At 49.6% G+C, this 16,342-nt stretch overlaps 1 protein-coding gene across 3 annotated transcripts in view; it reads left to right on the top strand.

Annotated features, from left to right (window-relative positions):
• npas3 (neuronal PAS domain protein 3) overlaps positions 1–16,342 on the top strand; it is a 78,858-nt gene that overhangs the window by 17,560 nt on the left and 44,956 nt on the right. For all 3 annotated transcript variants that reach the window (XM_077565475.1, XM_077565459.1, XM_077565466.1), the window contains 2 exons: positions 6,610–6,711; positions 11,803–12,047. In XM_077565475.1, the coding sequence (XP_077421601.1) occupies positions 11,891–12,047 (157 nt within the window). In that variant the 5' untranslated portion in view covers positions 6,610–6,711; positions 11,803–11,890. The remainder of the gene's footprint in view (positions 1–6,609; positions 6,712–11,802; positions 12,048–16,342) is intronic.

Raw genomic sequence — 16,342 nt, 5'->3', positions numbered from 1 at the left:
TTTTTTCAAGAAAAAAAAGTCAATCTTTGAGAGAACGAACGAGCGAGTTACGAATTTTCATGCCGCCTACAAAATCGTTTTTTTAATTGATAAAAGAATTTGTTTCATGCGTGTGATTTTTTTTTTCTCGACAAACTGCTTTTGCTTGAAACAAAATCTGATTTAAATCCGAATCTTGCTTTATTTTGAATTGGCAAAACACATATTTCGTTTTTTTCCTTCTGAGCAACAAACTGAAACGAAAATGTTATCATTTACGTTTTTTTACTTCAAATAATACATTTATATAAAAAAAGTCTGCATTTTCTTGAAAGAAAATGCTGAAATAAAACCGTCCAAATGTCTTTGGTGCAGTTTCTGTGGACTTTGTGCGAACGGTTACCATGGCAACAGTCGAGCGCCGTTGCCGTCGCCGCGACGGTCGTTTGAGCTTTTGTTGTTGTTGTCGTCCCGCCGTGTGAAAGATCTCGACGGAACAAGCGAGCGCGACCTTTCGTGTCAGCTGATGGCTGTCTCGCTAATTTGCAGCGTGCCACACATTCACGCCTCCTCTTCCTCCTCCTCCTCGTCGCCGCCGCCGCCGCCGCCGCCGCCGCCACCGCCACCGCCGCCGCTTTTATCCTTCCGGCTTCCTGTCCCTTAGCGCCGCCACGCTCGCAATCCTTCACAGCCGCTCAACAGGAAATGAAAGCAGCCCCGAGCCAGCGGCGCCGCGTTTTGATTTGTGGGCGGCGCTATCGCTAATGAAAATCACCCAAGACACTTGTTGACCACACAACAGCGCAATAACGCGCCGCAACGCGCCGGCTTCGTGTTACGGCGCCGATGCGCACGCGAGCGCCGCATACAAAACTGATGGAATCACTTTGCAAATGTGAGGTTTTTTGCAGCGGCCAAAAGCGTCTGAAAAAACGCATTTGGGCCAACAAATACCAAATGGCGTCATTGTAAGTACAAAACATGACACGGTGGCCATTTTGTTGCATGAAATACAAAATGGTGACCAAAGATCAAATTGTGACTTCAAAAAAAGCAATTAGGATACTCGATGCCACTGTTGTTGTTTCGATACCAGTACGAAAGTCAACACCGATACTTTTGGATACATAAATTTACCCCCCAAAAAACAAGGACGATTGACGATGTCGATTGTTCCCATTTTGAGTATCGGCCCGATGCTGATCGCCGATCTCGATCCTCACTCGTCCCATTCTTCAATGTTGAGCATCCTTCCATTTTTTTAACCGCTTGTCATTTTCAGGAATATTTTTTCTTTTCGCATTCCTGAGAAAATGCGGGAGGAAAGCGCGTCAGATCCATCCAAAGTTTTGCCGGCTCGCGTTTTCCTCCCTGATCTCGTCTCTTCTCGACTCGCCGCTCCATCCCATCGTCTTCGTCTTCGTCCTCTTCTTGTTGCTCGTTACATCTCCTGTGGTAACAAAGCCCCCCCCCCGCCCCCCCCCAGCCCCTCCCACCCAGGCCACCTGTCCGTCTGCTTTCCCTTTTCAGCCTCAGACGCTATTTAGCCGGCTGCATTCAAGCAAGGTCACCGGCAATTTGTGCGTGCGTGCGTGGACGCTTCCTCTCTCGTCTCGGCACTCGGCCAAGAGTCGACGTCTTCATCCGACACTCTTGACTCCTTTGTGTGTGTGTGTGTACAGTATGCATATATACACACACACATTATATGTTTTAGTTCAACTCACCCTTCAATTGTTTTTTTTTTATGCACTTTTGGAAAAAAATCAAGTCAGCGTTAATTTCCCAAACTGCAGCTTATGAATGTTTCTCTCTTTGCAAGACACGTCATCAATATTTATGGCGATTGGCGACACTTACCGTGTGTGCGTAGATGCCAAGGTGTGTGCGTGCCTGCGTGTGCGTGCGTCTAAACATCAGCTTGTTTGTGTGTGCGCGCATGAACTCATTTATTTCATTTTGAATGTCGTTTTGGATAAAACTAGTGTTTTAGCATGCATGTGTGTGTCACACAATTCCGCGCACGCGCACGCACACACGGTGCCGTTGTGCTTCGATTAGCATTAGCATGAGTTTAGCACTCAGTGAGCTGGAGCCCAAAAGTTCAGCGGTGGCGTTTTGTGAGGAAAAACGAGCGTTTGTGTTGCTAATGAGCGGAGCAGTGAAGTAGCACTTAGCGGTTAGCGCTTAGCACGCCGGTCGATTGTTTGAGCGCGTGGCGAGCGGTCCCGGCCGTTGGTGGGCCCAAAGTGTGACGGGCCCAAAGTGTGACGGGCCCAAAGTGTGACGGGCCCAAAGTGTGACGGGCCCAAAGTGTGACGGGCCGGCCGGCAGCTCGCCCGCTGGCTTGTAAGTCACGCGGCACGCCGAGTTATTTCCCGCAGCCGCGCCGCAAACGACCTTGACGCTGGCAGCTCGAGACTTTTGCTTTGTGTCTGTTTGAGTGTTTTACTTGTAATGAAATGCGCACGTCCGCTAAAGGCGTGATTAGCATATATATTGTATTGACACACTTTTTTTCTTGCTCTTTTCCTTTCATGTGCGACTGGTTTTTATCTGCGCCGCCGCCGCCGCCGCCGCCGCAGCAGTCGGCCATTATTTACACTCCACCTCAACAAGGAATTAGCGAGCGGCAAAAACAAGACGTGTCCTCCGTTCTGCTTTGACTTTTGCTGCGTCACTTGCTGATGATGTCACAGATCCGCTTTGATTTGAAACTGAGCTCAAGTGTTCAATTCATCATTTCTCAAACAATCTTCTCTCCTTTTTTTCTTTTCTATCTTTCCTTTGCTTTCTTCCTCCTTTTCCTTCGTCACGCCGGTCCGCGTGCTGCCCTCTTAAGCTCCGCCTTCCCGGGCGTTTGCGTCGGTTGCGATTGGTCCGCAATGGGTTCGGAAGGACGGAATGTTTGCGACGGTCAACGCGAGTCTCGCCGATGGGACGCGTCGGTGGCAACGGCGGAGGTTGCCGGACGTGCACTTTTCCCACGCACACGCACAGCCTGCGTCTCCACGGCGACGGAATGCCTTTCCCGTCGAGCGTGCGTCTCCGCGGGAGCCGAAGGAAGCGAGGCCGCCGCCGGGACCAAAGAGAAGGCGGGCCGCGGGAAACCCGCCACATTGTCGCATTTTCCTGGCTCGCCATCTTCCTTCCTGTCTGCGCACTTGCCAGTTGAACCCGGTTCAGAGCGTGTCACGTGGGCTGGCCACGCCCATATGCGAGTCGAACGCCACTCGATTTCTCTCGATTGGACAATCGGACGACATCGGCAGCACCGCGAGCTGCTTGGCTTTCCGTCCAGACGTTTCGATTGTAATTTTCAAGAAAGGCGAAAATCAAACGGAATGAAAGCGCTGGAAGTTCGAAACGGGCCCAAACGTTGCAAAAAAAGTTTGGACGCTTCGAGAAAAGGCAAACGCAAATGTTGGCTATGGAATTGCGAATGACGGCTGGCGAGACCGGACACACGCGGCCCGTTTGGACCGGATGTGACGTCACGCGTACGTTTGTCGTCCCAAAGCAAAGTGGGACGACGAAGTCGGGTCCGTTTGGGGCCGACAGACTTTTTGTAATTCATGAAAGAAGCCAAAATGAATCCAAGTTGAGATGGAAAACGCGACAGTTGATCAACAATCAATGAACAACTGAACATGTCGTAACTCAAAAGGATCCGGTTTGCTTTTGAAAAACTCCCATTTTCCTCATTTTCCTCATTTTCCTCATTTTCCTCATTTTCCTCATTTCCTTCCTTTACCTCCTTTCTCATTTCATTGCTTCTTTCTTTCCTCCTTTTCGTTTTCTTTCTCTCCTGTCTTTTTTCCCCTCATTTTCCCGCCCTCCTTATTTCGTCCCTCCATTTCTTTCTTTAACTTTATTCTTTCTTCCCTTCTTTTTTCCTTTCTTGCTCCCTTCCTTATTTTTCTTTTTTTTTCCCACAAAGGGCCTGATTATTTTCCTTTTACAAGATCAAAGCACCGAAAACAATGAAGTCAAACAAAAACAAGACGAAGACATCAACCTTCTTCCTAAAATCCTTACTTTGCGTTTGAGCTTCCAAACGACAAGTCATGGTCAGGATGGTCACACTTTCACACGCTTTTCCAAAACAATATTGATCTTTTATTGGCTGTGATTGTTTCTTGTCCGATTCCTTTCGATTTCCTTCTGGTCGTGAAAGTGAAGGAGAATCTTAAATCCTGCGGTTCCTCTTTTCGCTTCCTTCTGTTGCACGCTGACTTGCCCCCTCCCCCACTCACTCTCGCTTTGCCCCTCCCCTCCCCCCCCCCCCTCCTCTCACCCCCCTGCACAAATCAGATATGACAGGAAATATTGTCCTTGTAATGGAGACTCAGGGCACTCTGCCTCAATGTGTGCAGCTAAATAGGCCTGATATACATCAAGACGCACGCACGCACGCACGCACGCACGCACGCACGCACGCACGCACGCACACACATCACACGCGCAGTGAAGTGAAGTGAATTATTGGTCTGCAGTGTGACGGTCATCTGGGCTTGTTGTCGTAGCACAAAAGCTTTTATATCGTTGGCCACTAATTGGACGCTGCTTGATTAAAAAAAGTGCGTCATGTGATTGTGTGTATTTCTTATTAATGCGCATGCGTGTGCGTGCGCGCGTGCGTGCGTGCGTGCACTGGCAGAGGTCATTGTGACGGAGTTGGCCAGGGCGTTGCCGTTGCATTTATTAGTGAGCGTCAATATTTCCTTTCGTCCGATTGACCTCCAGGTTTTATTTTGAAAGTCGTTTACATGCTGGCAGGAAGTCTTTGTTTTGTCCCCCAAATTTGACAAACGCTTTCTTGCCACTTTTTCGCCGTCTTGTCTCGCCGTCTGCCAAGGACGTTTCTATTTCAGCAAGCGTAACCAGGAGGTCGCGGGTTCGAACCCCACCTTTTGACTGACCAAATCTTAGCATTCGCACGCAATTTCTGCAGACGATTTTGCACTTGTTATCGTACTTGTTGAAATTTGACATGAAAGCAGCCTGACAACATGAAACCTTATTCGTTCGTTATCGTTTCTTTACACAAATCAAAGTCCTTCACTTTCATTTGATCATTTCTTAGCAATCTGATGCATCCGATTTGTATTTTCAAATTTTTTGTTATGAAATGATCATCCACAATCTTTCAATATTTCCACTCATTATGATGATGATCATATCCAGAATGAATTTCCCACCTGCAATCTTTATGACGTAACTTACGCGATTGGTTTGATCAATTTGCCATCGTCACTTTGAAGACGATTATTGAACTCATTTTTCTCATTCTTTCTTATTCTTTCTTATTGTCGACGTTTCTCCTGCGAAGGGACAAATGTGGACCCTGGCTGACTTCTTCTTCTGTGTACGAGATAAGCCGCGGTTCCATTTTGGCGAGCTCGCCAGGAGGAAAACGGTGGCTTGGTCTTCTTCTTCTTCTTCTTCTTTTTCTTCCTCGCTCGTCTTCCTCTCGCTCGTCTTCCTCGCTCACCTTTGGTGCCGACATGAGGAGCGTTTGATTGACTGGATCTGGCAGCCGACACGCTCGCTCTCACGCTGCTCTCGAGACGCCGGGCGGGACGCCGCTCACATCAAACACACTGCCGGCGCTTTAAACACTTCTTCAGACGACCCCCCGCCCGGCCACCCTCCGACCCCCCCCCCCCCCCCCACCCCCTTAGCCCTCCCCCTCATGTAGAAAGTGATCTCAAAGAAAGACTTTTTCAACATTGTCAAAAGGTTGGATTATTGCTTTTGGTGTCATTGTGATGTCATGATGACATCATCACTCACGCCACTTCAAAAAGATGTCACGACGCGTCTTGGCAACAACATTTCATTAAAAGGTGACTTCATGGCATCATGTGACATGATTAAGATGCATAACCTGATATGATGACATCATGATGACGTCATGATGATGTCATGTGACGGGACTGAGACTTAACATGACATCATTATGGTACATGATGTCACACAATTCCACTTGACAGTGACGTCATCAGTAGCATGCGATGCTTTGGGTTTCCTGCATCAACGTTGTAGTCAACACATGACAACATAGCGTGCGTGCGTGCGTGCGTGCGTGCGTGCGTGCGTGCGTGCGTGCGTGCGTGCGTGCGTGCGTGCGTGGTCGTGAAGTCGATCTGGTGGCAGCTCAAAAAGTCTGCAGCAAATGAGAGCATTAAAAGTCATGTCAAGATGCTAACAAACATGCTAACAAACACGTCACGCGCACTTCCGAGCGCAGACGTGTCGGCGTTGCGTTGGAAAGCAACAAAATGTTTTGCGGTCCGCACAACGTTGTGTGACGTCGCTGACGAATGGGAAGGCCGGGAAGCATTTCAGCCTTTTCTTGATTCCTTCCAATCACGCGACGGCTGTGGCGAGTTGACGCGCTCATCGAGACTGCGCTCGTCTTCTTCTTCTTCTTCTTCTTGCTGTGTTTTAGTGATGTTCTGCTGTGAAAGCATTTTATTTTTTTGTCTATTTATTGAATTGTTCTTTGCCGACCTGTGTGTTTAGGAAAATAATGTAAATAAGAGCGGCAAATAAATGTATTTTTTCAAAATCAAATCAATCTTCTTCTTCTTCTTAATGACTTGTTTTTGTGTGTGTCCTCCACAGCGACCCCTACTGGGAGCGTCCGGCCAACGCGGGCAGCTGCTCGGCCGCCCGTCCTAAGACCCTTCACCTGGCCGCAGGACAGCAGCATACCTCGTCGCCATGGTAACTGCCTCACGCACTTTCATGCTAACGCTAACGTTTGTTGAACGCCATTGAAGCCGCCATTTCCTCGTCGGTTGTTTCCTGTCTTTTCTTGGCTCTTTTTTCAAATGCATCAACGCGGCACTGTTCGTTTTGGACTTTCTGGTCTACTGTGCAAAAAACAAAAAGGGAAAAAAAAGCCGTCCGGCGTTGTCAAGTCTTGCCATCATTTAGATCGAGCAAAAACCAAAACTGACGAATGCGCTCAAAATGCAAACTCATTTACTTCCACTTCTTGTTTCTTAATGAGGGTTTTGGTCTCATCTAGTTTTTGTCCGGTGAAAAATGTGAGTTGACCAAATGATTTTGTTTTTGTTTTTGTTGCCCAAACAACACAAACCCGCGTTTTTTTTTTGCTCAGCGTTTTTTGTGTGACGCATCGTTTTTTTGTCTACAAAGCAACAACCGACTGTGAAATAAAATAAAAATAAAAAGTCAAGTTTGACATCACTGACCACTCGCAAGCGACACCACACGCGTGCCGTCACTGCGCGTGTGCACGTGCGCGCGTGCACGTGCGCACGCGTTGTGCAAACGTAGCGGCGGACGTTGCCTCCGTCATCCGCCCGCCGCTTTTTCTCTTCTCGCCTGCTGAGCTTTTTGTCACAGAGAAAAAGAGATTTGGAATATCAGCGTGCACGTGTGTGTGAGTGCCAGTGAGAGACGATGTGCGCGTGTGCGCGTGCGCGTGCGCGCGTGGCAGACATGAAATCAAAGGAGGATTTGTGTCGAGTCAGACGCAGTTAAAAGAAGACAACGGCAGTTATTGGCTCATTACAGGAGCAGCTTAGCACACGCACACACAAACGGCGCACACGCACACACAAACGGCGTGCGCGCACACGCCAGCGCGCGCACACGCCAGCGTGCGCGTGCGGGCCCCACATGGTAGCAAAGACAAAGACACTTGTTTGTCCGACTTCCTGTCTTTGATGGCGCCGCGGAGAAGCGACTTCCTGCCCGCACTTTCCCGCCTTCGTAACCCCAAAAAGATGTTTTTGTCCTTCTGCTTCTTTGTTGTTGTTGTGTTTTTGTTGCGGCGCTTCAATGATTCAACATCTTCTCCGTCTTTGTATTTTTGTGGATTTCGCCGCCTTTTGTCTGCCGGCAAGTGCGTTAATAATGGATTGAATTCACTCACTCTCGTGCGTGTGCGTGAGTGTGAAAAGAAAGAACGAAAAAACCCGAGGCAGCCGCATTTGAAGTGTTTGGCGCTGGCGCGAGCGTCCGCAGCAACGTATCGATCGCGGCGCTCGTTTGTCTGATTGTTTGTGAAGTGGGCAGAGCGAGCGTGCGATGACTTTGTTTGAGGAAGACGACGACGACGATGACGCTTTTTTTCAGGTGGCGGCTTAAGCGCCGCTTTGCGCGCTTTCTTTCCTTTTTTTCTTCTTCTCGTGTTTGCGTTTTGAGCTTCGACGGCCTCCGTTTCTCGCAATCCTCTCGTGGACGCTCAAAGTGCCGTCAAAAGTTTCTTCACGCGGTCATCAGCTGTTGTGGTCGGAAAATGCGGGAGTTCGTACTGTCCCTTCAGGACGCCGTGGCGTTGTTCGTCGTCGAAGGCGTTCGTCACGAAGTCTTCATTTGCCGTCACTTTTGGTGCAATCGCTCACCCGGAAGGCCCGCCCCTTTTTTAGGGGCAAACCCAACTCGCTCTTTGAAGTGGTTGCGGACAAACGGCAGCTTTGCACGATCACAAGACAATAATCAGGTTTCCATCCAATTGTTTCCCCCAAAAATGCGACTTCTGCCGCAGTTCGGAGGTCGCAGGTCACAAAAAAAGTGACGATTTTTCTCAGGTTTCTGACTGCGTTCCTAATATTTGGACTCTGATGTCACAATTTTCAAAATATTCCACTTTTAGTCCCGTTAAACAAAAGGCGTCGCCGTGACAACCGTGAGCTGATGTTTGATTGGCAGCCGCTATAATGGCCGCCATCATCTTCCTCATCATCTTCCTCATCATCTTCCTCATCTGGCTTTCGCCGGCGTGCCGATCGAGCTGCGGGACGTCAGTCGGCGGCTTCCCGCGCTTCCCTCTCCGACAATCCCGCTGGTCTCCATTTCCTGCCGTTGTGCTCCGCTCGGCACACGGAGACGACTTAGCAGACCGTCCTCCTCAGATAGGAGCCAACGGCGGGGGGGGCGGGGCATACGAGCCAGCTGCTAGCTTGCAGCTGGGGAGATCATACGTTGGGGAGTTCTTCCAATTTTGGGTCCCGTTTTCAAAAAGTCCTCCGATTGACTTGAGTGTGAAAAGTGTCAGCAAAACGTTTTGTTTTGCAAAATGTTGTCGCTGTTGCTGGGAACCGTCGACTCTTCTTTTATCTTTAATGCTTGCTATGCTAATAATAAGAGCCAAGAGACAAAACTCGAGGACACAGCCGTGGCGCTTTTTCTGCTGAATGCGGAAGAAGGTCTAATCTATTCCAAATGGTCTCTAGTCTAGGCTCAGCACAGCCCATGAGAAAATGTGTGACCTGATGCTTTTAAGCCTCAAAATCCAAACTTGGCGCCCCCGACAGGAAAATGCAAATCACTGCAACTCCTGAACCGCCAGCAACGTCATTCCAACGTCTTCTAAAAAGCAGCGAAGCGGCGTTACGTCGACATCGCGTACATTACGGTAGCGCAAGGAAGTTGTGCGTCAGAGGGGAGGGACGATTGGTCCCGGGAGAGCACAGACGCTCAGCGGATCGGACGCCCACTTGGTTAGCGCCGGCGTACGCGCGTTCCGACCTCGTCACGGAAGGACGGCGGCGGCGGGTTCCATCTGTCCGGCGCGGCGCGGGTGCAACTTGATTCCTTCCTTTTTGGATTGCGGGCCTGCCCCGCCTCCACGTTCTCAATTCTTGGGCTTTGCGTGGAAACACGTGCGCTCGCACCTGCGACCTGTCGATTGTGTCCCCTGGCGACGCAATCGAACCGGCAAGACCAGCAAAACAAAGATAATGAGCAGACGGAAACAACAAAGTTCATGTGAGGAGTTCATACGCGCGTCTGGGATCCGCTCGGTCCGTTATTTCTTGCGTGTGCGGACTTCGTACATCAAGACGGACTTGAGGAGCGAAGACGAGTTCATGCGCTCGTTCACAATTTGTGGATTCGCAAAAAGGTTTGAAGCCGGCAATTCTCGTAGTCGGAGTTCATGCCATGAATTGGAGTGCGTGGGGGGGGCGGCGTGGGGGGGCTGCAGGTGTGATCCAGCAGGTGTGTTGCTCTTAATGTTGTTGTTTTCGTTTGTCTGCGGGATTTTGCCGCCTTTCGCTTCCTTTGCGCGTTGGAGGCCAAAGGTCACCTCGTCCCACTCGGTTGCCAAACTAATTAGTGATGTCGACGCGCAGGCCTGGCGTGCGATTACGACACACTGTGAGCGTCTGCAGGTGTGTGCGTGCGTGTGCGTGTGTGATGTTGTGCCAAAGTTTGCTTCTGTTTCTCGCTGTTCTTGTACAAACGCAAACACAAACGCAAACAACAAACAACAAACAACATGGCTGCCACTGGTCGGCTGTGTGCGAGAAAAATGGAATCGTTTGACAGCTCATACATATATATATTTATACATATATATATTTATATATATATGTATTCGTCTTCCCGCCAATCTGATGTAATTGCACGACTCACTGCCACCTTTTGTTCTCATCTCCTCACTCGACACTTTTTCATTTTGTCTTGTTGACGACTTTTTCTCGCTCGCGGCATCAAAAAAAATGCTTCGGCGTCTCGGAGTTTCTTCATCGTTGGATTCCTCATCGTCGCCTTTTGAGTTAATTGACAATTTGATCACAATTTGTCTGATGAAATGCAAGCAAATGTTTTTTTGGAAGTAAAGTCAAGTGGCGTTCGTGGACCGCATGAAGGCGTGGGAATTTGTGCGCTCCGGTCCTTGAACGCAACATGATCAACTTACCTGCTGATGAAACTCACCTTTCTTTGCGTTCTGGTAAATGAGGAAGAAAAAAAAATCTTACGGTTGCAACTTTTTCCATGTGGCGTCTTTCGTCTCGGATGTTTTTTTTCATATATTTATATATATATATATATATTATAATATTTATATATAATATTTGGACTTCAGGAATAATTGCACCTTTTCCTTTTCTTTGTTCCTTTTTTAACTGAAGGAATTCAAGACAAACCGTTTTTGCTTTTGGCAAGTTTTGTAGTGTTTGCAAATCGACTGATGGCGCTTGAACACAACTTGTGCTTTTTGGAGTGTCCTTGAACGCGACACCAAACTTCCCACGCTTTTCCACGCTGCCTTCAGCCTGATAGTCCAACGGGGGCGGGGCTTAGGTGCGCGCGTGCTTCGAGTGTCTCCCGGACGGTAAATCTGCCCGGCGACCGGGCCTCCTGTCACATGACGCACCGACCGTTTGACCTCCAATTGACCTGCCAGTTAAACCTTGATCTGGCGGGCGACCTTCCCGGCGCGCTCGCTGCCTGCGCACACGCGCCAAAACACACATCTTGCTTCCTGGCTGACAAGTGCGACGCAGCTCGCTGAACTTTACGACCACGAGCGCACACACGCACGCGCACGCGCACGCGCACACGCACGGTGTCAAGCTCTTTAAAACACCATCAAGTCACCGGGCCGAACTTTACGACGTACTTTCAGCTCGTTTTCAATACACGCACACACATTTGCGCGAGCGTTGCTTAAGCCCTTCAGACGCGTCACGATGAAAATGTGTCAAACACGCCTCCTCACGCGCGCACGCACGCACGCACGCACGTTGTCGGCGGTCAAGTTTGTGCAGCGAGCGAGCGGCAGATCGAACGGACGTGACCGGCGAGCTCGGGTCATGACGATGACCACGACGAAGAGCAGCAGAAGGTTTGAATCCGCTCACAAAGTCCGATGAGGTCCGGCGGCCGTTCGGACTCCAGAAAGTCTTTTTCGTGTCTCCAAATGAATTTCTGAGTCCGTTTCTTGTCAAAATGCTCAACGACTCGGCGCTACGACATGCAACGTTTGCGCCGTTAGCATTTGCCGCTAGCATTTGCCGCTAGCACGAGGCGCTGACGTCCGCTGTTGCCCGGCAGGCTGCAGGCTCTGCGCAAGGAGAAGTCCCGGGACGCGGCCCGGTCGCGGCGCGGGAAGGAGAACTTTGAGTTCTACGAGCTGGCCAAGATGCTGCCGCTGCCGGGCGCCATCACCAGCCAGCTGGACAAGGCGTCCATCATCCGTCTCACCATCAGCTACCTGAAGACGAGGGACTTTGCCAACCAGGGCGACCCCCCGTGGAACCTGCGCATGGACGCGCCGCCCCCCAACACCTCCGTCAAAGGTACGACCGGCACACGACAACATGACGCGACCGAGACCAATTTGTCTTAATGGAGCTTTTTTTTTCTTCTTTTTTTTTTTAATTGAATGCAATGTCCATTTTCTATTTTCCGAATGGCTCGTTACGGATCCTAAAAACGCCGCGAGAAAGTCACGAGTGCCGATACGGTGAAATGTGGCCGGGTAGCGATCAAACCCGCGGCCGTCCCTCGTCCCTTGTTTTAAATACACGGTTTGGTGGATTCTTTTTGTTCTGTGTTGTGAGCTGAATTTTGAGTTCTGAGCGTCAAGTGAAAAATGAATGCGGCTCTTCTTTTGCTCTGCCTGTTTTTCTTTCTGACATTCCTGACATGCGAGGATGTCGACTTACGAGTTTGGTCATAGAAGGAGTTGATCACTTGAAAATGCAGATTTCCGAATGTAAGCCGACAAGTTTTAGTTGAGCAAGACGGACGGACGGACGGACGCACGGACAGACGGACGCACGCACGGACGGACGCACGGACAGACGGACGCACAGGCTGTTAGCTTGCGCGCTAACAATGCGTGTTTTCCTGTGCTGCGACTTCGTCTTTGATGAATTTGTGCCGAAGCGGCCGACAAATGAAGCGGACTTTACCTTTGAAATCGAGCAGCGCAGCAGCTTGTGTGCGCGTCTCGGTGTGTGCGCGCGTGCGTGCGTCTTCACGTGTGCGTCTCCGAAGGAAGACAGCACATACGGTCGCCTCGCCGCAACAGATGGCGTCATTGTTGTCAGCACTTTGAAGAGCCGCATGCATTTTAATGAAACTAACCCAAACACCTGTGTGTGTGTGTGTGTGTGTGTGTGTGTGTGTGTGTGTGTGTGTGTGTGTGTGTGTGTGTGTGTGTGTGTGTGTGTGTGTGTGTGTGTGTGTGTGTGCGCGTGCGTGCGTGCGACTAGTTTTTCCCAGTGTCACATGAGACACTTTTCCCGCCACCATTCGTGTTCGTGTCCAAAAGTGGCACAAACATACTCGCGTGTTCCACCTGCCGCCTGTAGGGGGCAGCATAGAAAGCGGCCGTCCCAGAAACGGCAGGAAGTAAACGCCAACTTCATAACGTACACGTGTTTCAGCCCAAGTCCACAAGGGGGCAGCATAAAGTCAAGTTAGGTTTCAACAAAAACGTGCAACTATCCAACATCCCTGCTTAATTCATTATTATTATTTCATGAATTAACGATTAAGACCATTTTGACCACAAGCTCTTCTCCTGCAACTGTTAGCAGTTAGCTGCATGCTAACCGCTAACAGTTGCACTCGTTCCAAACTTTGTCAAGTCTTGTGGAATTATCAGCAGCACGAAGGCCATATTTTGCACTGCCCCCCCCCCCCCCCCTGCCCCTCCCCCTCCCGCTTGCCCTTTGCGTTAATTGACCCATCAGTTGCTCTTCTGCAGTTTAGTGCGCCGCCTTTTGACTCGCTGTCACGCGCGCTCCACATCTGCTGCGCCCGCCACACAAACAAGGCTGACCTTTGCAGCATCCTGACACGCGCGCGCGTCTTTTAGGGCTGAATTGGGAGCCACGTGGAGGAACGCGCGCGCGCGTGTGCGTCTGTTACATTCGCGTGGCCACTCCCGCGCCCGCTGCTAATTTATTATGCATGCAGAGTGCGGCAAAAGGCCACACTTCAACGCACACGCACGCACGTTTCATTCATGTCATTGTTGACTTGCACGCTCTCATATTTTGACAATTAGAAAAGAAAGAATTTGACTTTTAAACAAATTTTTCTTTTGTGTGCGTGCATGCGTTTTTATGTATGTTATAAATAAATAAATAATATATATATATATATATAATTTAATATAAAAAACTAAATGTCAGCAATTGTGCCGTGTGTGTGTTTGACATGAGCTTTACGCAAAGTCAAGCTGCGTTTCGTCCCGACTAAACGATGGCAGAGCGAGCGAGCGAGGACAAAGAGAGAGAAGACACTCAATTGCGGCGGCGGCGGCGGCGGCGGCGGCGGCGGCGGCGGCGGCGGCGGCGGCGGCGGCGAACGTGACGCCGGCCTCAGCTTGTTGTCATCTTCAGACCTCCGCCCAGCGAGCCGCCAGGTGGGCTCAGGGTCCGGCAACCCTCAGCCCACCGCTTTCAACGGCTTTCCAAATTGTAATCGTGATGTCACAGACGACAGCCAAACAAACACGCCAAAAGCTGTTGGGGCAAAAATAACCCAAATTGGGTTCAAAAGAGGAGGAGTCAACGCTTTGGGTTATTTATAAAAGCAAAAAGTAACAAAACTTGTGATTTGTTTTTGCTTTTTGGTTGTCAAAAGCACAAAATATTTGCTTTCAGGTGACCCAGCTGGGTCCAAAAGTTCAAAGGTCAAAACGAAATACCCACAAAAAACCCAAATATGTTGTTTTGGATTATTTTACACACGTGAAGAAAACGATTCATATTCATTTGTGACCATCCTTTTGTTTGAGAGAGAAAAAAAAACGAACCCTTTTGAATCAACTTGGGTTCTTTTTTTGACCCACCTGTTTGAAAATGCCCTTTTCACACTGCGCTTTCTTTTTCATCCGCGCTCTCTCATGGCAGGTTTGCCCATATTTGGAAGTACTTTTTGAGCGGCATAGCAGGAAGTAGCAAATGTTTGAAACACGTGTCGTCGCCGTCGACATTTTCAACTCACCAAATAACCCGGACGGGATTTGTTTGTGTTTTGATTGGCAAGCGGTCGATGCGCGAGCGCGTCGTCACTTCGTCGACACCAGGAAATTGCTTCCAGCGTCTTCTTTTTGCCGTCTGGTCGCAACCCAAAGAGGAACATAATCGCCATGGAAACAATTACCAAAAGCCCGCTTGCCTTTATTTTGCCGGCAGACACACAAAAGCCCGGCGGGTGGCGTCGTTGCCAAGACGAAGAATAGACGCCATTGTTTGTGAACGACGTTGGCGCCGATTACGTGCGACGCGCGTCCGCTTTTCAGTGACGCCGCTTTGTCTGCTTGAGAGACGCAAACCCGCGCTTGGAAATCCGCGCTTGGAAATCCGCGCTTGGAAATCCGCGCTTGGAAATCCGCGCTTGGAAATCCGCGCTTGGAAATCCGCGCTTGGAAATCCGCGCTTGGACGCCGTCTTGTCGTCGTGCGAGCGCTTTGAGATACGAGCGACTCGACCAGCCACCGAATTTTTTTGTTTTGTTTCCTGTTGCCCAAGTTAGGATTGGTTAGCGGCTTTTTACATCCAGAAGTCCAAAAGGTCGTCCAAGGTCACCGAGAAGTTACTTGAACCTGCAGCTAGCAGTTTTGCGCGAATGCGTTTCAGCTTCCAAAAAAATGTCAAAAGTGAAAGCACGCTTTGTCTTTTCATTTTCAATATTTAGCTGTATTTGATTGACCGTTTATTCCGTTAACAAAAAATGTTGAATTCATCATTTTCATGCTCATTTTTAAGTGGATGATTGACTATCGTGATGTTTATTGAAAAAAAAAAAATGCTCTTTCATTCCACGATTCACATCAAATCAATGGAAATAATGGAATGAAAGAAGAAAAATCGTGTGTCATTTTGCAAATGAACGCGTTGCTGATGTGACTCGTCAACCTTGGAGAACCTTCCCTGCTCTTCAAGGTCACCTTGAGTGACTGTAAACAAGGTTCAAGCAGACGCCCCTCCCCCGCACGCACGCCCGCACGCACGCACGCACGCACGCACGCACGCACGCCCCCGTCATCATGCTGAGTGATGTCGTCACATTTGATGCTGAGTGAAACTGAAGCAAAACATCACTTCATCGCTTCACTCGGATGACCTTCACAGCGACCTTCGCTTTAAACACTTCTCACCTGTACGTAAACACGCACGCACGCACGCACGCGCACACACGAAAAGGAATGCTTTTCATGTGTGTGTAAAAGCGAGCAGGAGAGTTTGAGGACACGAAGATGAATGAAACAGACGAGATCAACTGGAGGAGGAGGAAGGGGCTCGTGGGGGGCTCGTGGGGGGTTCGTGGGGGGCTCGTGGGGGGCTCGCGGGGGGCGGGGGGGCGGGGGGGGGCATGCTCACTGAACTGTGAAGTTCTGCCGCCATTTGAAAAGTCGCTTAGCGGCCGGCCCATTTGCTAATAACACTCGGAACCGTCCTCCTCCTCCTGATCAGCTCGCATCTTCATCGTCTACTCGAATATTTGGCCACATTTACATTTTAAACACTTTTTTTCACAGCACAAGCACAAGTTGTCGCCAACATCGATAGCAAGTACCAAATATCACAAGCACTTTAAACCCCGCCCCAAAATGGCAGATCAATTTAAAGAA

The sequence above is a fragment of the Vanacampus margaritifer genome, chromosome 1 (genome assembly GCF_051991255.1).
Source record: "Vanacampus margaritifer isolate UIUO_Vmar chromosome 1, RoL_Vmar_1.0, whole genome shotgun sequence".
NCBI classification, from domain to species: domain Eukaryota; kingdom Metazoa; phylum Chordata; class Actinopteri; order Syngnathiformes; family Syngnathidae; genus Vanacampus; species Vanacampus margaritifer.
The sequence above is the reverse complement of the archived record's forward strand: the minus strand, read 5'-3'. Positions and strand labels throughout refer to the sequence as shown.